The sequence below is a fragment of the Gopherus flavomarginatus genome, chromosome 9 (assembly GCF_025201925.1).
Source record: "Gopherus flavomarginatus isolate rGopFla2 chromosome 9, rGopFla2.mat.asm, whole genome shotgun sequence".
Classification (NCBI taxonomy): domain Eukaryota; kingdom Metazoa; phylum Chordata; order Testudines; family Testudinidae; genus Gopherus; species Gopherus flavomarginatus.
In genome coordinates, this window is record NC_066625.1 from 31075049 (window position 1) to 31099396 (window position 24348).

The window sequence follows — 24348 nt, forward strand, 5'->3', positions numbered from 1 at the left end:
GGGTGGGGACAGTGCAAGGCAGAGAGCTGAGGGGAAGCTTCCTGTTCACTCCAGGCTGGGCTCAGGCAGAGTGTAGGATAATCAGCCATTTTATTAAGTGTTTCCTCCCTAGCTCCATCTCCCTGGACCTGGGGCCCACCCCCTTGGCCCAGATAAGAGCAAACTCCAATTGCATCTGCTCTCCCTGGTACTCCGCTTGGGCGGTGCTGAGAGCCAGCCAGGTAGGCTGTACCCAAGATTGGCACCGCGCACTCTGTTCTAACAATACTGGCTTCCAGACCTGCTCCAGCCCTTCACGCCCAGTGCATGCCAGCCTGGACTAAGCTTTGTCGGCAAGGGTGCCTGAATTCCTTGCCTTCCCGTCTGGCTCTGCAGTTTGAGAGGCAGAGGCTGCTGCGGTTGGCACAGGTTGCTGGGGTTCTCTTGTGCCAAGGGCATCATGCCAGTCATCGAGCTGAATTTCCACTCCTTGATCACCCCTGTGGGGATTGTCCGGTTCTTTGAGATCTTCCTGTCCTGCACGGCCTTCAGTCTGGCGGCTGCTTCGACCCACTTCGAAGGAGCCTCTGGGGCCTGGTGCATGTTCACCTGGTGCTTCTGCTTCATCGTGTCTGTTCTGATCATGGTGGTGGAGCTGTTTGGCTTTTCTGAGAAGCTGCCACTGTCCTGGGATGACTTCACCAGTGCCTTTGCCATGCTGGCAGCGCTCATGGTCTTCACCTCCTCCATCATGTACCCTTCCGCTTCCACCTTCCTCACCGGCACTTGCTCTGACTCCATTTGTGCTTATCAGGCAGCAGCTACAGCCATGTCCTGCGTCTGCTTCGTTGCCTACGCCATCGAGGTTGGACTGACCCGATCCAGGCCTGGAGATATCAGCAGCTTCCTCGCCACTGTCCCTGGCCTCTTGAAGGTGTTTGAAGCCTATGTGGCTTGTCTTATCTTCTCCTTAGTGAGTGACCCCAAGCCATATAAAATCGAACCCGGCCAGCAATGGTGCATAGCCGTCTACAGCATCTGCTTCATTGTCACGCTGCTCATCATCATCCTCACCATTGGCCGGTGTCTCACCTACATACCCTTCCCTTTGGAGAAAGTCCTGGTGGGTTACAACGCCTTGGCTGTGCTCCTGTACCTGACGGCTGCCATTGTCTGGCCCATCTTCAACTTCAGAGGGAACCCCAGACCCAATCGATGTGGCAGAGATTGCTCATGGGACAGACTGCTGGGCGTGACCTTCCTTTCCTTCTTCAACCTCATCGCCTACATCGTCGACCTGGTCTACTCCTCCAAGATGGTCTTTGTGACCAGGACTGCCTAACGGAGCACGATCAGCTGCACCCTGGGGCGTACAGGCCTGCAGTGGGAGCCATCAGCACTGAAGTGGTGGGAAGGGACCGGGGCCACCCGTCGCTCAGGGCGGAGCTGTTTTGGCCTCTGCTGTTTTGCATTTCTTCCCCCACATCCTTGCTTTATTGGCATGTCCATGCACCAGAGGGTTCTGTGTGTATTTGATTTGGCTGCTGCTGCAGGGAATAAGGGCATTCCTTGCAGGACATGTGCGTAGGGGATGGAACGGGAAGGGAGGGACACGGACAGAACATGATACCTGTTGCCCGTGTGTACAGCAACCTGTGAGTGAGCCATAGAAGAGCGGGGAGGTCAGGAATGGGGAGATCCCAATCCAAAGCCCACTGAAGTCAATGAGAGTCTTTGCATTGATTTCAACATGTGCCAGATTGGGCCCTGGAAGCCCAAAGAGCATCAGGGGGCTGAGGCTGAGGCTGGGTTACCAAATCCTGGCTAGTTAGTGTGTTGTGATGCAGCCGCCTGCTGCGACTCGGAAAAATCTTCCTATGCCACAAACTCTGGTCTGAAGACAGGTAAACAGCACCCAGGGCTCCCGCCCTCCCTCCAGGAAATGAAAGTTCGAGGGCTGGGGCTATGCAAACAGCAGTGTGTGTGCTTAGAGGGCTGGGTGCTGGGCTGGGGGAGGGGAGCAAGCCAGGGTCTGCAGCAAGCAGGGCATGGCTGGTAGGAATGGCTGACTGCAGAGCGGTGACGTTGGCATGGCCAGCCCCACGGTGTGGGGCTATTTTATGATCAATCAGGCTAGTGTTTACCTACTCTCTGAGGGTCTCACCTTTCCGGGAAGGCTCCCCCCTTACTGGCCCCATTAGGGCCAAAATCCACCCTGCAACACATGATCCAAAAAGACGCCCTCACTGCTCGGCCGGGCCTCCACTTCCCCTCCCAATCCCTGGGGCATGGGAGCTGCCGTTCTATCCTCCTCCCTACCTAATAGGCAGCTTCCCCATTCACGCTCCCCTCTACTTCCCCATATTCGCCTGAGCCACACGCACATCCCCTTAGTCTGGTGCCGCACCATTCCCTCCCTATCCCCTTTGGCAGCCCCATTCCCGGGTCTCCACATTCTCCGGCCTGACCCACACATGGCCACCCCCACTCCTGGGGCACCTTGCTTCTTCCCCACTGGGAGCAATGGGAGGTGGTGGCCATTCCTGTTGGGGGACCAGAAGGCCCTTGTTCACCTGCAGTGTCAAAGGGACATGGCAGCCATCTTGCTGAGGGCAGCCTGTGGCTTCAGTCCTGCTGATAGTGATCGGAGATGGCCGCCATTTAGAACAGGGATAAACTGGAAGGCAAAAATGAAATGAAATTTGTGCAAACCTGTACATGTGTATGCGTAACATTGCACAGGGCTGGCTCCAGGCACCAGCATTCCAAGCTGGTGCTTGGGGCGGCATTCTGCAAGGGGCGGCAGTCCCTGTGTTTGCGCCCCAAAGCAGCGCAACGAATTGCCGCTGGACAGTGGGGGCAGTCCGTGCGCCTTTAGGGTGGCAGGCGAGTTTCCACGGTGGCTGCAATTCAGTGGCAGCTTCTATGTTTAGCCGTCCGGCAGCAATTCGGCCGCTGTTTGAGGCAGCGAAAACTGTAGAGCCGGCCCTGACATTGTAAGGCTTGCAGTCAAATCAGGGGAGCTGGCACCGGGCCTGGCTTTAAACGCTCTGTGTGTGTATGTGCACATGTCTATGCACAGCTATGTGTGAATACACACACGTGTTTCTTCCCATTCTTTTTCAGTAAGCAAAAAATGCATCAGCATGCACACAGTGTGAGTGCCCCCTGCCAAAGCAGTGCAGGGCTGGTCTACATTGGGGGGGGGTATCGATCTAAGATACGCAACTCCAGCTACATGAATAGCGTAACTGAAGTCGAAGTATCTTAGATCGATTTTCCTCTTGTCCTCATGGCGCGGGATCGACGTCCACGGCTCCCCCTGTCGACTCCGCTACCGCTGTTCGCGCTGATGGAGTTCCAGAGTCGACAGGAGTGCGTTCGGGGATCAATATATCGCGTCTAGATGAGACGCGATATACTGATCCCCGAGAAATCGATCGCTACCCGCCGATACGGCGGCTAGTCTAGATGTACATAGTCTTCCTGAAACCTGAGCGATCTCTCCTCGTTCCCCAGTACAGAAGCTTAAAGATGACGTGCGAAGGAATTTTTTTAAGTGGAACTTTTGCTCTTTTTTTTTTTTTTTTTTTTTTGCTGCTTTATGATTGCAGAAAGGGTGAGCAAGAGAGTGAGTTTTCCTACTTGTTTTGTACTTTAGAAATCTCAGGACTGTCATGTCTGGTCTCCCTGGTTTTGCTGAGGGGCGGGGGGCGGGGAGCTAAGGGATATATAGTGTGAGCTCTCACAGCGGAAGCGAAGGGCTGGGTATGTTGATCTTTAGCAAAGGCAGCCTTTCCTCAGAATGTTAATTGGTCATTGGAGTTAAATGTGCCTGACAATCAACACTCCCCCTCAAAACCCCCCAAACAGTCCGATTAGACATTCCTTTGTCTCACCCTCTCAGGTACTCAGCTTTCACTCTCTTGGCTTTTGCAATGTCATCATTTCGCAAGTTCTCCTGTCACCATCAAATCTTTCCAAGCCAGGCAGGACTTGAATTGAATTGTGAAAAACAAGCAAAATTTTTTTTTTCAATGACAAACCCCTTCAGACCCTCTTTAGCCATCATAAAGAAGCAGTAAAAGAACACAAGACCAATGTCTTGTACCCTTTGCCAGGTCACCTTTGGGTTGTGACCTGGAGAGAGGCTGGGGAAGTCTCAGTCCATGGTTTCTCCTTTGGCTGGTATCAGCCCTTCCAAGAAAAACTGAGTCAATGTGATGGGGAAAGGGTTCCAGGACTTTCCCCAGGAAAGAGTATCCCACCTCTAGTGATTAAACTGATTCTATCTGATCTGCTTTGGAGGGGATGGGGGCGTGGTATTAAACCTGGACTCTGGTGTGTTGCGCAGCAAGTCAGACGGTATTAAGGCAAAAGCAACTTCAGTGCATTTGATTTTATATCCGTCCAAGCCAAGTGGAGTGAGAGCATGAAGATTGCAAACCCATGGATGGAAAACCCTTCCCTGGCTGCAGCATTCTTAAGGTACTAGCACAATCCCGAGCCTTGGACTACACCAGCGATCCCAGGCAGTGCGCAGGAAGGGCTCAATCTCAGTTGGGTACTTACCATGTACAGAGCCGTAACTAGGCCTGGGACGAGCAAGCCTACTTGTGCCCCCTATCATTTTGCTTGGTCATTTTTCTGACCCATTTTTCCACCCTCCGTGGCTTTGCACCCTGGGCAGCTGCCCCACTAGGCCTGCCCTGGTTACGGCCCCGACCGTGCACATCACATGCGTGTGTTGATTGTTTCTGGGGTCAGGTGCACACTGTAAATAAAGTTCACTAGTACAGACTGACAGTTTTAATGTCTTGCTTTGATTTTTGTCTGAGCACGTGTGTCAGCCCAAGCTGTTAGGGAATCCCTGTACGCCCACAGCACTTTAAAGAGGAAGTTGTGCTTACGGTACTCGAGTGGGCTGAGTTCAATTCCTGGCTCTGCTACAGACCTCCTGGGAGACATTGGGCAAGTCATTTAACCTCACGGTGCCTCAATTCACCAGCTGTCAAATGGGGATAATACCAGATTTCTCTCACCCTTTGGTTTGTCTCATTTATTCCCATTGTAAGGTCTGTGGGGCAGGGTTTGTCAGCGTGCTTAGCACAAAGATATCCTGCTCTTGGCTCAGGCCTCTAGGCGCTACTGCCAATCTATAAGAACTGTTACCTTCTTCGTGTGTCCAGAATAATGGCTCTAAGACTGAAACTTCCTGTTCCTCTAATGCTGTCACAACTAATGGGCGTTCTCCCATTGCAGTCTGGCTGAGCAGAGTGGTGGGTTTAGTCATGTCTGAACCGTAAATTATCTATGGAGATGAGTCCCAGCACACAGGGATTTCTGTGTTTGTTCCCACAGGAGACCGATTCAGGGAAACAGGGATATCAGGTCTTGCTGCCAAACTGCAGACCCTCTCCCTGCCCCTGCTGTCACAAGTTCCTCTCATTTCCCATTGGGTGCTGGGTTTAGTGGGTGGGTGTTGGTGGCCTGTGATAGACAGGAGGTCACATGGGATGATCTGGAGGTACCTTCTGGCCTTATACTCTATGACTATTAGTTCCCCTGATGTTGGAATTCAGTGGCCAGAATCGGCGAGGACTCTGCATTTACTTCTTCGGGGGAGATGTGGTTCATCCATTGGCTCTCCCATTAGGAGAGATGCTGGGGCTCGGCCTTGAATTACCCTGTGACCCGGACTCCAGTGTGGGGTGATGCCTGCCCAGGGTAGTTTAGTCCCAAGGAGTCACCTGCCCCCAGCCAGCCCTTGTGTGTGGGGAGGCAAAGCAGAACATCTTGGGGTCAGAGCAAGCCCGTGGGAATAGTAGGGAGTGGAACTTCTTCAGCAACAGCTGGGACTGGGAGCTGCAGCAATGGGCCAGAAAGAGGCTCCAAATCCCAGATCATTGCAGATATTGTCAACATGACATGCTAATGGAGAGATATTGTGTATGACGGGGATTGGAACTCCCCAGAGGTCCAACTGGGAGAGTCCAGCAGGGCGTAGATCCAGTAGGTGTCTCTGGCAGGGACAGGGGCTCCCTAACGGTGCCCTTGAAATGGTAGGCAGATTTTACTGGACTAACCAATCTGGCTTTCCGTTTCTATGCAGTCATCTGTGGATCTCAAAGCACTTTACTTTCAGACCCTCATGAAGCATAAGTCCCATTCACCAGATGGGGAAACTGAGGCTCAGATGAATGACATGACCTGCTCAAGCTCAAGATGGGAGCTAGTGGTAAAGATGAGAACAGAGTTTAGTAGTCCTTGCTCTAGCCCAGCAGTTCTCACACTGTGGGTTGGGACCCCAAAGTGGGTAGTGACCCCATTTTAATGGGGTCACCTGGGCTGGCTTAGACTTGCTGGGGCTCAGGGGAGGCTCCAGGCACCAGCACAGGAAGTGCATGCCTGGGGTGGCAAGCCGATGGGGGCGGCCTGCCGGTTGCCGTGAGGGCGGCAGTCAGGCTGCCTTTGGCGGCATGCCTGCAGGAGGTCCGCTGGTCCCACAGTTTCTGCGGCAATTGGACGGTGGGTACACTGAAGGCGCAGGACCAGCGGACCTCCCGCAGGCATGCTGCTGAAAGTCGCCTGACTGCCATGCTTGGGGTGACAAAATGCATAGAGCCGCCCCTGCCAGGGCTGAAGTCCCAGCCCCACCACTTGGGGCTCAAGCCCAAGCCCTAGGGCTTCAGTCCTGGGTGGCACAGCTCAGGTTACAGCCCCACTGCCTGGGGCTGAAGGCCTTGGGCCTCAGCTTTGCCCCCCCTCCATCCAGAGTGGTGGAGCTCAGGCTCCCCGGGCAGCAGGGTTTAGGCGGGCTCAGGCTTCTGTTCCCCACCTCCCCCACACAAGGGCCCTGTAGTAATTGTTGTCACAAGGGGGGGTTGGAACAATGACGTTTGAGAAGCCCTGCTCTAGCCAATAGATACAAGCACCCGTAATAAAAGCCCCAGGCAGGCTTTCCAGAACCCAGCTCTTTATCAGCATGTGGGAAGCGAAGAGAAGCAAAGCAAAGTGCTGCCAATGCACTGGAAGGGTGGCAGGCGCCAAAGTGCAAAGAAGTACAGATCGAAAGGAGGAGGAGCCAGGAATGGGTGGGAGCTGGAGTGTCTTAAAGATCTCTCCATTGCAGTGTGAGAGGAAGGGAATGCTGAGTACACCGTGTGCGTTGGCAGCTTCCCAAGTTCACATCTAGTTCTTATGAAACAGAGGGTGTTTAAGGATGTGTGAGGTGCAGTGACAGCACAATGAAGGTGCAGTCTGTGAAGACTATAAGTACCAGAATGTAATGCTACATGTGCTCCATGCCCTTGCACGATACATTGCAGAATTCTATCAGCTGCAGTTTGGCCAGCCCCTCATTTGGACTTAGCTGGTAAGAGCTTTGGGGCAGGGAGTCTCTTACTGTATGTACAGCGCCTAGCACAGCGGGATCCTGATTTATGGGTGGCATCTTGGCTGTAATACAGTACAAATAATTGTTCTTCAGCTGCCATCTAGTGGTAAAACTTGGGGATATGTCCTGGCTTGACCCTGCAAGTGTCTGATTTATAATACCAGCCTGTTCCAGCCCTGCCTGTTCTGGGAGTTGTGGTGGTACAGCATGGAAGAGGGAACAGGGCGGCACTTTCATTGTGAACACCAGATCAGATCCAACATGGGTCAGTGTGATCTGCTGGCTGGTCTGTAGGAAGTGAGTGTGTTGTGTTGTGTTATGTACCGGGAGGTGGCAGCCCAGTCCCTAATGCAGAAGTGTCCACACTGACCAATCACAGCTGACCTGTGGGCTGGCTGGCTTTGCAGAGAGGCTCCCCTAGGGCCATGTGGAGAAGTTTGCCCTGCCTGCGCTGGGCCTGTCCTGAGATTCCCTCTCTAGGGCTGTGTACTTAGGGTCTCTCAGCAGCGCAAGGGGTGAAACCTGTCTCTAGGCAGAGGGAACTGCACAGGCCCTGAACCCTGGAAAGGGAAGACCGGTGTGAGGAATAGCGAGCTGCTCGCTGATAATCCCTTACCACTGTGTGTCAGCCTGGTGTTTTCTGTAAATCAGTGCCTCTCCCTAGGCGAGCTGTCCCGGCAGGATGGACATGGCTCAAGCAGTGGTATAGGGATAGTGCTGCCAGCGCTTAATTCTGGGGACTCTTGTTCGATCACCTGCTGAGCCTACAAAACTGGTTTGACCAGGCAGGACAAAGCCTGCTGAGACTAACAAAGAACCTGGCAGGATGTAAAAGCTGCTCTGGGGACAGTACAGGGGAAGGGAGGGGCAGATGGAAAAGACATGCAGACACAGAGCCTGGGGGAGGGCTGGCTGGAGGAGCTGGGCTGCCTAGCTCCAGCTGGGGACAGTTACAGTAGGACTGTATGTCAGACACATGCACGTACACTAGTTCTTCTAAAATCCTTCTCCCTCTAGATCTTTCTCCCTGCTGTTAGACAATCTGCTGTTTGCAGAAAACACCGTATTCCTGGTCACGGGCTCCCAGAGGGAAGAAATGCAAGTGTCCCAAATGCCCCCAGTCTGTCAGAGTTACAGGGCTCCAGGCCCTGCCCCTCTCCAGGCTGGGAACGTGTAACGCCAACAGACCCCAGTTGTCAGCAGGTGGTTTCCAACCTGGGGTCTGTGGAGCTTGGTGCATGAGCTAAAGGCTGTAGAGGAGACTCATTAATTGCTCGCTCTCTAAGTGGTCTTGGTGCCACTAGATGGGACAGAACACCACCCCGAGAAGGTGTGTGGGTTACAGACACACCCCTCCAGCATCAGGCCACCTGTCTCTCCGGCCTGGGCACGCACCCCTCCGGCATCAGGCCCCCTACCCCTCTCCGGCCCGGGAACGCGCCCCTCCGGCGTCAGGCCCCCTGCCCCTCTCTGGCCCGGGAACGCGCCCCTCTGGCGTCATGCCCCCTGCCCCTCTCTGGCCAGGGAATGCACCCCTCAGGGCTCAGGCAACCCTCTGAGAGCAGAAGCCTCTACTACGGCTGCGTGTCACCCTGCAGGGCCAATGGGGCTTTGGGCTCCGCAGGTGACCCAGCCAGAGGCTTCAGAACTAACTGTTCCAGCACTTCCCTTAAGCAAGGCCTCTGAAGAGGAAGCTGCCTGCTGGCCTTCTTGCACCTCCGACCCACCCCAGACAGCCCCCTAGTGTGATGGAGTCTGCAGCCTCTCTCTGGCCAGGAAGGGGTTCAGAGGAGCCTGTGGGCTCGACCAGCTGTGCCCCATTACAACTGTGAGCGGTGCCAAGTCTGGAGGGAGGAGTTAAAAGAGGAAAAGCCCAGCTCAGCGGGGGCTAACAGGGGAAAGGGGTAGATCTACTGGAGGGAGGCCAGGGCAAGCCTGAGACTGCTGGATGCCAGAGCCTCCTTGGGGCAGGTGGGCCTAGCATAGGCTTTGTCCCCTGTGACTAATGCACCCTCCTTCGGAGATCTGTGGAGGAGTGAGCATTGGAAGGGGCTGGGAGGGAGGCCTAGTGACAGGCTGAGCTAGGAAGTAGCCTAGGGAGGAAGCAGTGAGGCTGAATAGACAGAGCTTAGCTGCTTGCTACAGGGTCCTGGGTTCCCTGTTGGCTCCCAGGGGATGGTGGCATGGAGGTCCCCGGTGACAAGGGCTGGAGGGCCAATAAGGTCTGAGGTGAGGCTGAAGGCCCAGGGAGAAACCAGGAGGCTGCTGTTGAGCTGGACTTAGTTTACTTCCAGAGAGGTGGGACTCGCTGGCTGAGTTGCAAGAAGCAATGGACAACTGCAGGGCTAGAGCAGCTGTTGGTGCCCATGGAAAAGACCCTGCTATGCCATGCTCAGCCAGGAGGGTGCACGCCCATGGTGAGTTCCTCTTCTGCACCATGTGAGAGGCATGTGCACAGATATCCAGATAGAAAACACTGGCTCAAAGGCAGGCCAACGGACAGGAGTAAATCCTGCCAGAGCAGCGCCGCATTTGTCCTGGAGTGCGCTGGCTGGGTGTGTTCCGGTTGTCATAACCTCTGGCAGGCCCCAGCCACGCTGCTTCGCTCTTACTGCCCTGCGTGGCCACAGGCGAGTGGGTGAGAGCGTTGATGGGGACAGCAGTACAGACAGGGTCTCTGCTAGGGATCTGCCCACGCTACAGATGCAGTCCTGCCAGGGACCCAGCCCTCACCGTGGGCTAACCTGGCTCCATCTGTAGCACAATCCAGAACGTATCCATGTCTCGGAGCAAGACTCCAGGCTGGTTCTGGATCTGGCCTGAGACTGCATCCCTGCTCCAGACTGGAACTGCGTCGAGCTGTTTCCCCAGTGGAGTTGCATTTGTAGCCTTGTCAAGCTGGAGTGGGGGGATGGGCCAGGGGAAGCCCACCTCAAACCCGCCTCCCCCAGGAGCTGGGCCTCAGCCTGCAATGCCAGCCAAGTGCCCACTGATCTCCTGGCATAGGCAGGGGATGCTGAATACCTTAACAGCTAGGGATTGGGAGCACGCATCTAAGGAACACCGATGCTGGAGCCAGCACCCAGTGGCTCCAGGGTGCGGAGTACCAGAGGGGACCAAAAGCTGCAGTTTCATGCAGGTATGCGCATGTCCCCTGGGCCAGGCAGGGAGATGGGAGACATAGCTGTATCCCAGGGGGATCTCACTCCCTGCAGCCAGCAGCCAGCAGAAGGAAATTGGAAGGCACAGGGATGTAGCTGGACAACATGCCTGTGTCCAGCGGGGCAGCCCCCCTCGTCTTCCCCCCTCCTGCCAAGCATGCAAGCAGCCCCCCTCGCACCCCAAAAAAAATGGCAGCAGGACAGACACGACTGCAGGAAGTGGGAGACATCCTGCAGGAGGGGGCCCTGTTCGGAGGCCAGGCCACCAGGGCGAAGCACAGGAGGCCAGCACCTGCCTGGGCACACGCTGTGAACCTCAGTGGGGGCTCTTCCTCCTGGGCTCCCCCTCCTGCTGCATTATTGCCTCCACCGCCACCTTCTCCTCCTCCAGGGAGCCAGCCTCCTGCTCTGCGTCCAGCTGGGGGCTGCCTAGGTGTTCCCCCGGGGCCCGTGCTCTCCTCCTCCTTTGGTGCTGGCCCCTCCGTTCCTGGTTTCTTCTTGGCTGGGGAAACGGGGTGGGAAGACTCATACAGAGGGTGCTTGGACCCTGCTGTGGGCTCCCCACATGTCCCCCTGCCCCTCCCCACTCCTGCCTCACATGCTCGGTTCTATTTCGGATGTGCCCGAGCATCACTCCATCCTGGATTTCAGGCACTGGCGCCATGCCTTGACCCACTCCGCCTAAGTGTAGCCACAGCATGGGTCTGCTGGCCAAGGAGCTGGTAGGTAGAATGGGGGTGCCTGAGCCTCCCCTCTAGTCCTAGCCATTCACTGCCTGTCTCTCTGGGGGCAGCAGCTGGTTGGCTCGGGGTCGGCCATTTGGAGTTGAACTAGGCGAGCCAGTTTGCACCTGTTATAGGCATTTCAGATGCTTGGCTAAGAGACCTATGAAGAGGTGTCACCGTGGCCTCACTGCTCCGCACATGGCCCTGCACCGAAGCCTGGCAGGGTGGGATGCCCTTTCATTCACACCAGCCAGCCCAAACTAGAGGCATGACCAAGCGACTGGCTGAAAAGCCCAGCGCACTCAGAGATGCAGAGCTCGGCTCTGCCCTTCACACTGAGACTGCTTGGGGCTGGGACTTCAAGAACGGTGCCAAGGCCGCAGACGTGAGGCTCCCTCCAGGGGACGCGTGCCTGCCCTTGACGCAAGCACCACGCCAGCAAGCTGCTCTAATTGTGTCTACGAGGAGCCGTGCTCCATAGATCCTCTGTCTCCCAGGATTGATATGTTGCTATAAAAAGCAACCTGCAATCCTTCAGTTTGCTCTATTCTGCGCTCCGTTTAGCAAGTCACACGCTCGCCGACTCTTAATCCAGCAGAGCTTCAGGATGTGTGTGTGTGTCAGCACACAAGCGTGGCTGTGCAGCTCAGCTGGAGCGGTGTGATGGTGTGTGGCTAGGGCATGTGTAATCTGCTTTGCTGGGGGGAGATGAGAGAGAGGGTGGGCACGTGACTTTCTGCTTCAGTGTGTGTTGTATCTCTGTGTGACTTTTCTTTTGTGTGTGTCTCGCCCGTGAGTCCCTGCTTGGGTGGGGTCCCAGCGCAAAGATGGATCCGTGAACCTCTGCCATCCCGCGCACTGGGCATGAGTTGTGAGTGCACCTCAGCGCCAAGGCGTGTCTCTGTGTGTATGTTTCTTGGCACATGTCCAATTCTCCCCCTGTATGTGCCATGCCATGTCAACATGGGTGAGGCTCTGCCTTTCTGTGTGTGAATCTGCGAGGAGAGAGGGGGCTCATTGGGTAGGAATCGCCCAGCTCAGGAATAGAGAGACCTGAGGGTGGTGGGGGCTCATTAGGTGGGAATCACCTGGCATAGGTGCAGAGACACAGGCGGGGCTCAGTGAATGGGAACCACCCACTGAGCCATGTGTGGGGAGGGGCAGTTCAATGGCAGGCATCATGGTGTTTGTAGATGTCTTTGCAGAGCTGCACAGAAATGGTCAGAGGCGACTTCCCAAGCAGCAGAGAAGACAGCATTGTTCCATGGAACTGACCCTGCTCCTCGGGGGAGTCAGTAGCACAACTCACTGACATCGGTGGGCGCAGGCAGGGCCAGCTCAAGGCCCCAGCGCGCCAAGCGCGTGCTTGGGGCAGCATGCCGCAGGGGGCGCTCTGCCGGTTGCTGGGAGGGTGGCAGGCGGCTCCAGTGGACCTCCCACAGGCATGCTTGCGGAGGGTCCACTGGTCCCGCGGCTCTGGTGGAGCATCCGCAGGCATGCCTGTGGGAGGTCCACCGGAGCCATGGGACCAGTGAGCAGCAGAGTGCTCCCCGTGGCGTGCTGCCATGCTTGGGGCAGCGAAATGGCTAGAGCTGGCCCTAGGCGCAGGATCAGACCATACCTGAGGAACGAGACCTCCAGCAAATGCCAAAGTGGAGAAGGTTTTTCCGAGGGAATTGGGAGAGCCGCACACAAGGAAGTGAGCAGATCCCAGTGGCCACAGCACACCAATGAAATGTTCTGTGGTATTCTTTAGCACCTTGGGGCTAGAGCAGAAGTCAAATATAGAAACCTTTCACCATCTCATAGGCCAAGATGTGTGTGTCTGGGCGGGGCGTGGGGGAGGTTGGTCATAGATTGGTAGGTGAGATGAGTCAAGAAGAAGGCAGACAGAAGGTAGTTCACAAGACATAAAGCTTCAGTTTGATGCAGGCAGGAAGGCAAAGCCAGTGAAAAGATCTGAATAAGGTCTGGACAGAGTCAGAGCAGCGTGCCCGGTAGACAACTTCTGCAGCAGCATTCTGGACTAGTTGAAGAGGGGATGGAGGTGAAAGTGCAGGGGACCTCAGAAAAGGGAGCTGCAGGGGTTAGGATGAGAAATAGTCAAGGCTGGAGGGGGGTTATTGGCAGTGGGAATGGAGAGGAACAGGCAGATGTTACAAAAGAAACAGCAGCATGGTTTAGTGACAAACATCAGTGCAGTGGGGAGATGAGTCTTTTTTGGGTTCCCAGCTTGGCACAGCCAGGAGTGGGTGCTCACTGCCTGTGAAAATCAGGCCCTAAGTGGAATACTCAGCATGAAATGAGTGCAGAATGGTACGGGAGAGGTGGCTGGGGAGGTGGGAAAAGAGCATGGCCTCATGCACTCTGCTGAAAGGCAAGGTCACAGATAGGGCAGAGGAGACAAGGGATGTATTGATGGTCACAGGGGGTGTCAGTCCCAACTAGCACCAGGGGCTAACACAGTGCTTGTGATTTCACAGCGTTTCAGGAAGGTGTTGCAGAACCTGAAGAGACTTCCACATGGCATCTCCATGGCAATGTATGGATGCACATTCCATGCAGCCTTTGCCTAGCAACTAATTATTCCCTGGTTTTGATGCGGAACCAGAGGCCACATGAAGAAGGTGCCTGATTGCTCGGACTCACTGGGGTAGGGGACTGAGTGCTAAGTTCAAGGGGCATGCAGCCCACCTGGGGTTTTCTAACCTCTGTGCTCCTTGCCCGAACCCAGCCCATGGCATTCTATGGGAGGCTGGAGAATATTCATCTTAAACTCAACACTTTCGTGCACCAGACACTCGACGCTTCTAGTGCAAACTCAGGAAGCATGTACCTGGCTAAGCATGAGTGCTCCCATTGTCACCCAGACTGTAACCCTATGGAAGTCAATGGGACTGCTCACGTGCTCAGGTACCTTGCTGAATCAGTTTGTGACTTTAAGGTACAGTTCGTCCCTCCCCCTTGAAATTAATCTTGTGCGTCTGCCCTTGGCTCACACTGCTGTAATAGCACAGAGAGAAAAGAGATCACTCCCTGCCCTGAGAAGCGGGATGCTTGCATCTGGGCAGCTCGGGGGTAGCATGTCTGATTTGGTGTTCTCCCTCGGAAAATGTCAGCTTCCCTTGTCGCAGCTGGGTTCTGGGCCATGACTCTAGTCCAGACGTGGGACTCAGTAGCAGGTAAAGGTCAGTGTGAGGACATAAAATTCTGGCACACGGTATGTGCACCAAATCGAATGGGTTTAATGAAGAAGCTCTGCCTAGAGGATGGCAGGAGAGGTCGCCCCATTTACCCTGGCCCGGTGCAGAGAGGCTTTGGCAAGTGAGGATTCCCCATCCCATAGAGTGTAGATCATTTGTAGGGTCTTCATCAGTGGTGCTCCAATTTGTCCATCAAGATGAATAGGGACAGGAGAAGCCCCCAAAGGGGAAGGTGGGCTAGAGGGGTACAGAGCCTGGCCTCTGTGATTATGTTATGCTCCTTGTTAAATACTGGTTCCAATACCAACTCCCATGCAGATGCTGCTTGGTGCCATTCATCTGGGTCGGTGCTATTTCATGGATTCCTAGGGTGAAATCCTGGCCCAGCTGAAGTCGATGAGTTTTTCCATTGATTCAATGGAGGCCAGGTTTTCACCCAGAGATTTTTCAGGTCACAAGGGATCATTCTGATCATCTGGTCTGATGTCCTGCATAGCGCAGGGCAGAGAACTTACGTTCTTTAGACCTCTGAAAATCTCCATGGAATATTTTAGGAGAAATGTCAGTATTCATCCTGAGACTTCTGCATGTGGCCAACTAAATGTCCTCTCTTTCCAGCTGGAATCAATGGGGGTGGACCTCCAACAGCTTGTCTGATCTGCTCTTCAATCTCCACTCTCCTACAAAGGGAAGTGCAGGGGGTTTTATTTAGCGCTGGGCTCGGCAGGTTGTGGGGTAGGGAGTTCGGGCCAAAGGGAACGCATTATAGGAGTGTTTGTGCAGCGGAGTGGGGAAATGGGGTCAGGGTTTCTAGCCACAGGAAGGGGATTATAGAGGTGTTTGTGTGAGAGATGGAGGCACTGGCTTGCTGGCATGGGGTGCATGTGTGCTGTGAGGAGGGTTGCTGAGCAGAATCTTACTTGAGCATAAGATATTGCTGAGCTCTTCTTCCTGTGCTGGCAGGCACCCTACCAGCAGAGAGGCTACTCAAGTTCATCCTTAGCTGGCAGGCCAATGTGATGCTGAGCTCTCACCTTCCCAGGCCTGTTTTGCTACATCAGCGCCTGCTCCTGGTGTCCTTGGCACTATTTTTAACAGCATGTGTTTGCCGCAAGGAAAGCTGATATCCATCTTGTCCATTTATCAGTGTTGCTTCCCTGGAAAGACAAAGGCTAAATTTATCCCCTTCCTCATCAGCCAAGCGAGGCGAGAGAAATGCTCCCCGCTCCAGCCCGGTCACACACACTGACGTTGGTGGTCCGGGGGAATCTTGCATGTCCAACATCCACAAACAAGCCTGAGGCCAAATCCACTTACACAGATGCCTGTGCACAGACCAGCCTCAGGGCTTGTCTACACTTGAATGCTATAATGGCACAGCTAGTATAGACGTTACCTATGCCAATGGGAGGGAAGATTTCTTCTGTTGACCAAGCACTGTCTACAGGGGGACTTAGGTCAGCTTAACTATGTCACTCAGGACACCCCTGAGAGCTATAACTGGGTCAATCTAATCTAGTGTAGACCAATCCTCACACGGCCCAGTTAGCTGGGGACACTCACCAACTCCAGGATGCAAACACCACCACACGTACAAAACACATGCCTGCCTGAGTCACATGCCCTCCTTCACTCTGATCAGTGCATCTTGAGTGAATCGGATCTGGGGCTAAATTCCTTGTTGGCGTAAACTGGTACAACTTCATTGGCTTCTGTGGATTTGGGCTAATTCACACCAGCAACCTGTCTGGCCCCTGGGGTTCTCAGCTCTTCCTGGCTTCATTAATTCTTTTAAATTTGTGAAGCATGTGCCAAGACACAATGGTGATGGACCCACTAAAAATGCCTCTGAGGCAGATAAACGATGCCACGCTGGGTGTTGACAGGAACTCCCCTGAATTGATATCAGTCTGTCTCATGACCATAACAGGCCTGATACTTCTATCTTCCCCCTCCAAGCCTCCCTATGTGCCTGATTCAGAAATGGATGGCAGTAAGTCCCTGATTTCCAAAGAAACCTGGGATATTAGGCTGAATGCTGTAGCGCACGAAGTCCTTTCCTAAGGATTTCACATTCAGTGATTTCCATCACCACTAGGTGGTGTAGATCTGCTTCTAAATTTTCTCCATGGCAAAAGTAGATGATGTTACCTTGTTTTAACAGAGAAAAATCACGGACTGTGGAAATACCTCCTTTCCTCCTCCCTACCTGGATGCATCAAGAGAGGGTCAAGTCATGACAGCAACAGAGGAAAAGGCCATTACTGAAACTTTACAGAAGTCCCAGTGGCCACCTCTTCCAACTGGCTTGGAAAGATTCCTACAAACTTTCTGTCCTATGAGACTGAAGACAGCTTATCTTATATTGGGCATGCCCAGACTTTGCCTAGCTGGGAGCCATGCATTAGCAACTTCCAGAAGCCCAAGGGATCAACTTTAATTTGTATAAAATCATGTGACCTCTGGAGACTACACATCCTGGCATGCAATGTGCTACCTTGATCCAAACAACCCTTCCTTATGGATCAAGATGGAGCACTGCATGTAAAGTTTCAAGGGCCAATCTTTGTGTATTAAAGACCAGGTGAGCTGCAGGCTACATTCCAGAACCTGGGGAATGGCATTCAACCCACAGGCCGCCCCACGTCCACCCCTCTATGGAGCAGGGTTCGAACTGACAATGCTGAGCTATTCTAGTTGCCCTGGTCTTTCATCTGGTCTCAGCATGGGTGTCATTAGAGGGCTTCTGGAACTGTCAAGTCAGCTGTTTCCAAAACAAGCACTGCTCTTGCTTCACGTGGTGATGCCAGGAGGTTTGCCCTTGCAGGTGCACCTTGTCATGAGTTACTGTTCCCTGGGTCTGGTTGTTTGCAGGTTTTCCTGCTGAGTTCCATTAGCGTTCATCCATTCCAGCCCCTCCGCCCTCCTGGCACGCACCCTATTCCAAGGGGATCAGTCAGGATCAGGTGAGGGAGAGTTATACTAGGCAGCACTTGTGTGTTGGCAAACAGACTGTGGTATGCGCTGTCTCCAGGGAAGGTCTGGCTTACACTTTATACTGTTTGGAAAACTTGGGCCCGAGGCTGTGAGTGCTCTCAACTCCCTTTGAGGTCAGCAGAAGCACAGACTTTTGGGCTAAATCTGGCCCCAAAGTGAGGGTTCATTAAAGTTGTGTAAAACTTATAACTATTACAAATGTTTCTATTAAATTTTTTTTTTTACCAGAAATCAAATTAACGAAAGTGTTTGCAAGCTAAATATTTCAAGGGCATGTTAGTGCATGAAAGCCCTCAAGTGAGACTCACCACTTGAAACTGGAAACAAAAAGTAAAAGGAACTGATCTGTGTTTAATGACCAGGTTGACTGAAAGTGCATTGAGAAAACAGGCACATTGAGAAATTGAGAAAACTGGCATTGAGAAAACAGGCACATTAAATCTTACTTGGTTATTAATTATCATTATTATTGCTTTGTGCTGATAATCTGTATAAAACATACATAAAGACAGCCCGTTGTTTACAATCTAAGGCCCTGATGCTGTAATTGGATCCGTACCAGCAGCTTCACTGAAGTCTATGGGACTTTGCATGGGTGTCAGAATGTGTGTATCTGGATCTGACTGCAGAACTGGACCCACAGACCAGAGACACTTGGAAGGAAAAACATACTAGGACAAACAGAGACTGAGTAGTTTAGGGTATTAGTGAGATTCCCCTCCAAAGGGGGGAATAAATTGGATATGTAAAAATTCCTGGTCCATTTGTGCTTCAGGTCTTATCTAGTGGGCAGCTTCTTGGAGCAGCAGCCTTGCTCCACACGTGGGGAACTGTAGAAGGCAGGATTTCAGACTCACTAATCCATAATAGTGTTGGTGGCCCAGCTCCTGCAAGGTCTTACTCCTGGGCTTAACTTTAGGCTGTGCAAACAGGACAATGACTTCAGAGGGCGAAGAGACTGCCTGTAAGGTTCTCCTGAATTGAGGTGGGTTGTGCGTGGGTGGGTGGGAAGGGGCAGTGTTTAAGATGTGGGATAACATTTGCAAAGGCAGCCTCCCAAACCCATATTTAGGCACCTCAAAGAGGCCCAATGTGCAGAGGAGCCAAGCAGCCCCCGTGACAGTCCAGTGGCCTTTTTGTCTGGCTGCAGGACGCAGGGTTCGAGGCAGCTCGGCAGGCGGGTTTGCAAACGTCAGGCTCCGATTTAACCTGGCGATGTCCCTCTCCCGGACAAACAGGCGGGAACCAAGCCCCACCCGCCAGCTGAGCCAGGCACCCCGCCCCCTGGCCGAGCCAGTCACGGCTCCCCGCTCGCGGGGGTTGCGGGTAGGGTTTCTCTCGCTGCTCTGCCCCGGCCGGCTCCCTAGCGGCGGGCAGGTATTTCCACCCTCCGCGCGGCTCCCCCAGGGCAGGGCCGGCCGGCCGGGCTGCCTGCGCTGCCAGATGCTTTCCCCTAGGGGTCGGTGTGAGCAAGGGCTCGTCGGCAGGATGCGGCAAGCGGCAGCACCAGAGTGAGGGAGCCGCACTCGCAGCCCAGGGGCAGCGGCGTGGCCAGCGCGGATCGCTGGCTCCCGACCCTCGTGGGGCACAGGCGGCCCGGCCCGGCTGCTAGCGCCGGAGAGGCGCCGGGTCCCTCGGCCACGCGGGGCCGCTTTGGACGCGGATCGGAAGTTGGAGGCAAACTCCTGTGAGCGGCCGCCGCGGGGACGGACAGATGTGAAGGAGAATCCCGCCGCTCCGGGTCCGGGTGAGCTGAGTGCAGGGGGAGGATGGAGAACGGGGGCGGCTGGAGAAGCAGGGAAGGGAGGGAGCTGCAGGAACACAGGTGGGGGGGCAGGGGAACCACGTGTGGGAGGATGGGGCAGGGAAAGGGGGCGCTGGGGGCAGGGAAAGGAGGGAGGATGGGGCAGGGAAAGGGGGCGCTGGGGCACGGGAGGGAGGATGGGGCAGGGGAAGGGGGCGCTGAGGCACGGGAAGGAGGGAGGATGGGGCAGGGAAAGGGGGCGCTGGGGGCACAGGAGGGAGGATGGGGCTTGAAAGGGGGCGCTGGGGGCATGGGAGGGAGGGAGGATGAGGCAGGGAAAGGGGGCGCTGGGGGCATGGGAGAGAGGGAGGATGAGGCAGGGAAAGGGGGCGCTGGGGGCACGGGAGGGAGGATGGGGCTTGAAAGGGGGCGCTGGGGGCATGGGAGAGAGGGAGGATGAGGCAGGGAAAGGGGGCGCTGGGGGCACGGGAGGGAGGGAAGGAGGATGGGGCAGGGAAAGGGGGCGCTGGGGGCATGGGAGGGAGGAAAGGAGGATGGGGCAGGGAAAGGAGGGAGGATGGGGCAGGGAAAGGGGTGGGCGCTGGGGGGGTGGCGGTGGGGAGGCAGAAATCTCTTTGCCAGCCGAGCCGTGGCTCTGTAAAGTTTCTACCCTGCAGTGCGGGGCTGCGAGGCGGATTCCCTCTTCGGGCGCCCATCCCATCGCCTCGGGCCCCCGCGTCAGTGCTGGGCCCGGGCAAGTGGGGACCTGGGCGGAGCGAGGTGCCGCGGGGCTCCACTTTCTCCTGTGAGTTTCGGCCTCCGGCGCTAGCCTCTGGGCAGGGCAGCCCCCACCCCAGGTCAAGTTTCAATGAAACTAGTGTCATTAATGGGTAACCAATCTGCCCGCAGCGCCTGATCGCCGGGGCCAGGGCATGTGATGGCTGGCCGAGCCCTAGGGCCAGGTCGGGGGATCTCTTTGGCTGCGAGCTCCCTGTGCCAGGCCCGGAGCTGTTCTCCTGGTGTGGGGGTTGGCAAACAGAGAAAGGGCAAAGCAGAGCGCAGGGCTCCCCGCCTGAGGACCTGGCACCTTCCCCACAGGACAGGGCGGGCCTGGAGCCCAGCGAGGAGAATCCATGTTTGCCATAGGCTTAACTGGGCAGCTGGAGGTTACCTTAGTGACATATTTACTACAAAACCAGTATTTGCTGGGGATTAGCAGCTGCGTTATAAATAAATTGGCCTTTGGGTGAAGACAAAGTGTAGTGTCAATTTATCAGATGCAAGAGGCTCTGGCCTGTCCTAGGGAGCTGGGCTCAGCCAGATGGTTTTATTACTCAGAGGGCTCCAGACAGGGTGTTTCGCAAACAACAGAATGAATCCCCATAGAGTTTACTGCACTCACACTGCTGATCAGAGGCCACAATGATGGACAGGAGCGAGAACCTAAACAGAATGGAATCCCCACCCACTCGATTGCTATGGAACTAAGGGCTGGGCAAAGGAACATGAGATGTATCTGCCTTACTCAGTTCCTGTCCCCCAAACAAGCCTGGTTGGTTGGCTCCTGCGGATCCCAACACCCCATTTGGGTTTGGTTCTGGTCTGTCTCTTCCCAGCTACTGTAATTATTTCCGTAATCCACAATGTACTCCCTCTGTCCTCCCTGCTTCTCCCAGATGTGTCTGTTGCAGGGCTGGGGCATGACATTTACATGTTTCCATTAGCTAGCTAGTGCACATCTAATAAAATTTACTGTGAATCTGATAAGATTATTATTGCATGGCTGATAAGGTTGTTATTACTGGTCTGTGTATGCTTAATAAGCTTCTCAGTGTAATATATTAACTGATTTTCCAAACTGGGGGCCCAATGCTGCTCACCGTGCCCATGTCAGAGGTCCTACCAAAGCTGATGGGGCTGTCACATGAACAAATGCTGCCAGATCAGGTCCAGGGCATGTGGAGCTGGGACAAATCCACAGCTCTTTCCAAGAGTCAGGTTCGGCTCCCGTTTACACTGGAGGAAATCCAGAGCCGCGCCACAGGAGTCAGTTTCCTCAGAGGAGCTGAGCTCAGCATCTCCGCTGAAGGCAGCTCACAAATCAATAAGTGTTTACTGGAGGTGAAACAATTAGCCTCCTCAGCCTCTCTTGGGGACATAGCACTGCCATAGCATGAAAACATATTTCGTCTCATTCTTGCCTGGTTTTGTCTCACTGGTCCCTTTTGCTTCCCGCATCTGTTTGTGGTGTCCCCCTGTTGGCTCTGTTGGGCTGGGGCCAAAGAAGTGTGTATAGTGCTTAGCTCACTGAGGCTGGGCCCTCTAGCACAATCCAAATCATAAGCTCATGGGACCCGATCTCCTCTTGCTTGGTGTCTCCCTCCTGCCCTGTGCTCTCTCCAAGCCCCAGTGCTGAGATTGTGATGAACAGGCTGGAGGCTCACCGTTCAGGCCCCTGAGCTTACCAGCCTGGTTGTAGCATCCCTCTTTGGGTGAATGCTGCATCTGTTTCTTCCATCCGACCACTTGCCCTCTTCAGTTCTGCAGTGAGTTGGCACCTAGTGCCCTGAGAGCAGAATATGCACTAGGCACCTGACAGGGCTTCTCCAGCTCTGATTTCCTCAGCACCCTAAGCAGTCGGTCTGCCCAGACATCCAGGGGGTATGGGCTCTTTGTCTGGCCACCAGCATAGGGGCATGGAGGCATTCTGTCTGCTGGCTATGGGCCTATACACTCTTTCTCTACTCTCAGTCCAATGGTCAAAGAATGTCTGTCTGGCCACCTGGCTGCTCTCTCTGCCTGCCCATCCATCCTCAGGGTAGGAGTTACATCTGCCCACTTCTCTGCAGCTGGATCTGGGCTAGCCCCCTATCCAGCCCAAGCCTATGTGAGGCCTGTCTTCTTGCTGCCCTCTGCTCCGCCTCCAGTTGGGAATCTCAGGAGAAGTGCAGCTTTTGCAGCCTGGAGCGTGACCCTGGATTTTCCAGCTCCTCTCCCCCGCCTTGGTTCTAGCTCCGCTCCCTCTCCTAGCAGAGCTCCTTCTCTAGCTGCTTGCATTTCTCTCTGCTTTTTTATCCCTCCAGTCTTAATGGAGAAGGGTTTTCACAGAACCAGGAGAGAGGTCTTGCTCCTGCTTCCCAGCTTTGCATCTCAGTAGGAGATGTGTGACTCTTACTTCTTGAAAAGAAAGATGAGCAGATGGCTAGGGCTGGGGCAGGGGCAGGGAGAAGGCTTTGCAGTGAGGATGCTATGTGAAGGGGGTGATTGGCCTCAGAAAGGTGGGACAGCTCAGTACTGAGTGGCAGAGGTAGAATGAATTCCTCCCAACTCATCCCCCATGGGAGTGCCGAAGGGGAAAGGGCAGTGGAACCCAATCCAGAGGAATCCAAGTAAGCAGCATGGACTTACGGCCGGGTCCATGCCCTCACGGACACTGCATGCATGTTGGATACCAGCCATCACTGGAGACAGCAACTCCCATACCTGCAGCACAGAGTGTGGTTGGAGCTCAGGCCTTTGCTCAGGTGTGAGGGGGAGGGCGAGAAACCACACAAACCTCATTGCCCAGGCTGCTAAAGCCCTGAACAGCCTACAAGGTTCATATGGGGATCACTCCTCCTGGGCAGCCCATGTATGAGTAGCACCCAGAAAACGCTTCTCCATCAGCTGTGGCTGCCTCAGGCCTGAGCCTCTCAGTCAAGGCTCCATCGGACTTTCCCTGCTCCCGGCTGTATCTCTGCCTCCTTCTCTTCTGCTTCCTCACCTGCTAACTGCAACGGCCTCCGCTCGTCCTCCTCAAAGCCCCTTCTTCACCTTTTCTCTTTGTACCTTCCTCCATGGGGCCCTTATGTGTGGCCAAAGTCTTCTGCTTCTCCTGGACTGGTTAACCACCCTTACTTCAGCCCTCTTAATACCTCCCTGGGAGCTGTTCAGTGCTAATAGCACTCACTTATTCTGCCTACAAATAATTGCCAGTATATAACTGAGCAAGTGCCTTTCCCAGATGCATTCCACATACCCTGTAGAGCCCAGCCTCACCCCCCGTCCTGGGGACTGGCATTGTTAGCCAAGGTACTAACAATACGACAGCACAAAGTTCAGGTCAGTCCTTCTCCCTAGGCTTGGCTGCTCCTGGAGTTCCTCCCTCAGGGCTGCTCAGCCCACACTCAAGGTTCTCTGTCCCTGTAGAGCCACTCCCACTTCCTTTTTAGCCACCTGGGATAACAAGTCAGCAGAGCCCAGTTAACCCTTTGCCAGCTGGCTCAGCACAAGCTTAAAGGGCAAGTTGGTTTAGGCAGACACTGCCAACCTGTTACAGTAGGGGTGTAAGTTTACATGGAGGAAGGAAAAGGGAGTTGGACAGTGGAGAGAATCTATTAAAGAAATTTACCTCCCCTGGCAGCTCAGGGATCGTGTGTCCAGGCTGGGTCTATCTCCCTGGGACTGTAAACTCCTTGAGGTCGAGACTCTGGGACTGGCCTGGTGTAATTGACATTAGGTGTGTATTGTGCAGCACTGCGCACTGTGTTGGTATGTAATACCCAGTTAATACTAAGCACCTCTGAGGTTGCCTGGTCCCAGCGCAAGATTGGGGATATCGCGGGAAGCCCAGTGATTCCAGTGGATTCAGAACTCAGCAGCTATTTCAGGAGTGGTTGGTCAGACACCAGGGGAAGGAGTGGCACAACGGTGCAACCTACACTGACTGGGTGTTAGGTGGGGGCCGACTGCATGTACCATGGGAATCAAAAGCAACATTCCCATTGGCTGCAGAGGGGCCCAGGGCTGTGCCTGGAGGGTGTGAATCATTGCACTCACAGGCCGAGGGGGCAGGGGCACCAGCAACTGGATGAGTGTAAAACAAGGAGTGTGAGGAGGCAGCCACTTACACTGACCTCTCCTTGTGGCCGCCTCTCCCTCCCGCAGCGCCTCCCGCAGCGCCTCTCCCTCCCGCAGCGTGTGGCTCACCTTGATGTTTTCACACTCACTGAATCCCCCCAGGGGTTAGCTACATTCTGCGGTGCCACTTCATCCTGGTTTTGGAGCCACTTGTGTAACCTGCATCCCTGTGAACAGCACAGCTGTACTGGCCCAGGGATTCCCAGGGGAGAGGACCTGCTCCCCTCAGGCTGCACCTGTTCCT

The 24348-nt window shown here is 54.7% G+C and overlaps 2 protein-coding genes across 2 annotated transcripts in view; both read left to right on the top strand.

The window, feature by feature from the left end:
* The first annotated feature begins 439 nt into the window (after positions 1-439).
* LOC127058401 (myeloid-associated differentiation marker-like) lies at positions 440-4780 on the top strand. The gene has a single exon (XM_050968441.1). The coding sequence runs from the start codon at positions 440-442 to the stop codon at positions 1319-1321; it is 882 nt and encodes a 293-aa protein (XP_050824398.1). The 3' UTR covers positions 1322-4780.
* A 14288-nt stretch (positions 4781-19068) lies between these two features.
* The window catches only part of LOC127058450 (cytoplasmic phosphatidylinositol transfer protein 1-like), a 43348-nt gene continuing 38068 nt past the window's right edge, over positions 19069-24348 (top strand). The window contains exon 1 of the mRNA XM_050968520.1: positions 19069-19208. The gene's annotated coding sequence lies outside the window, so the exon portion shown is untranslated. The remainder of the gene's footprint in view (positions 19209-24348) is intronic.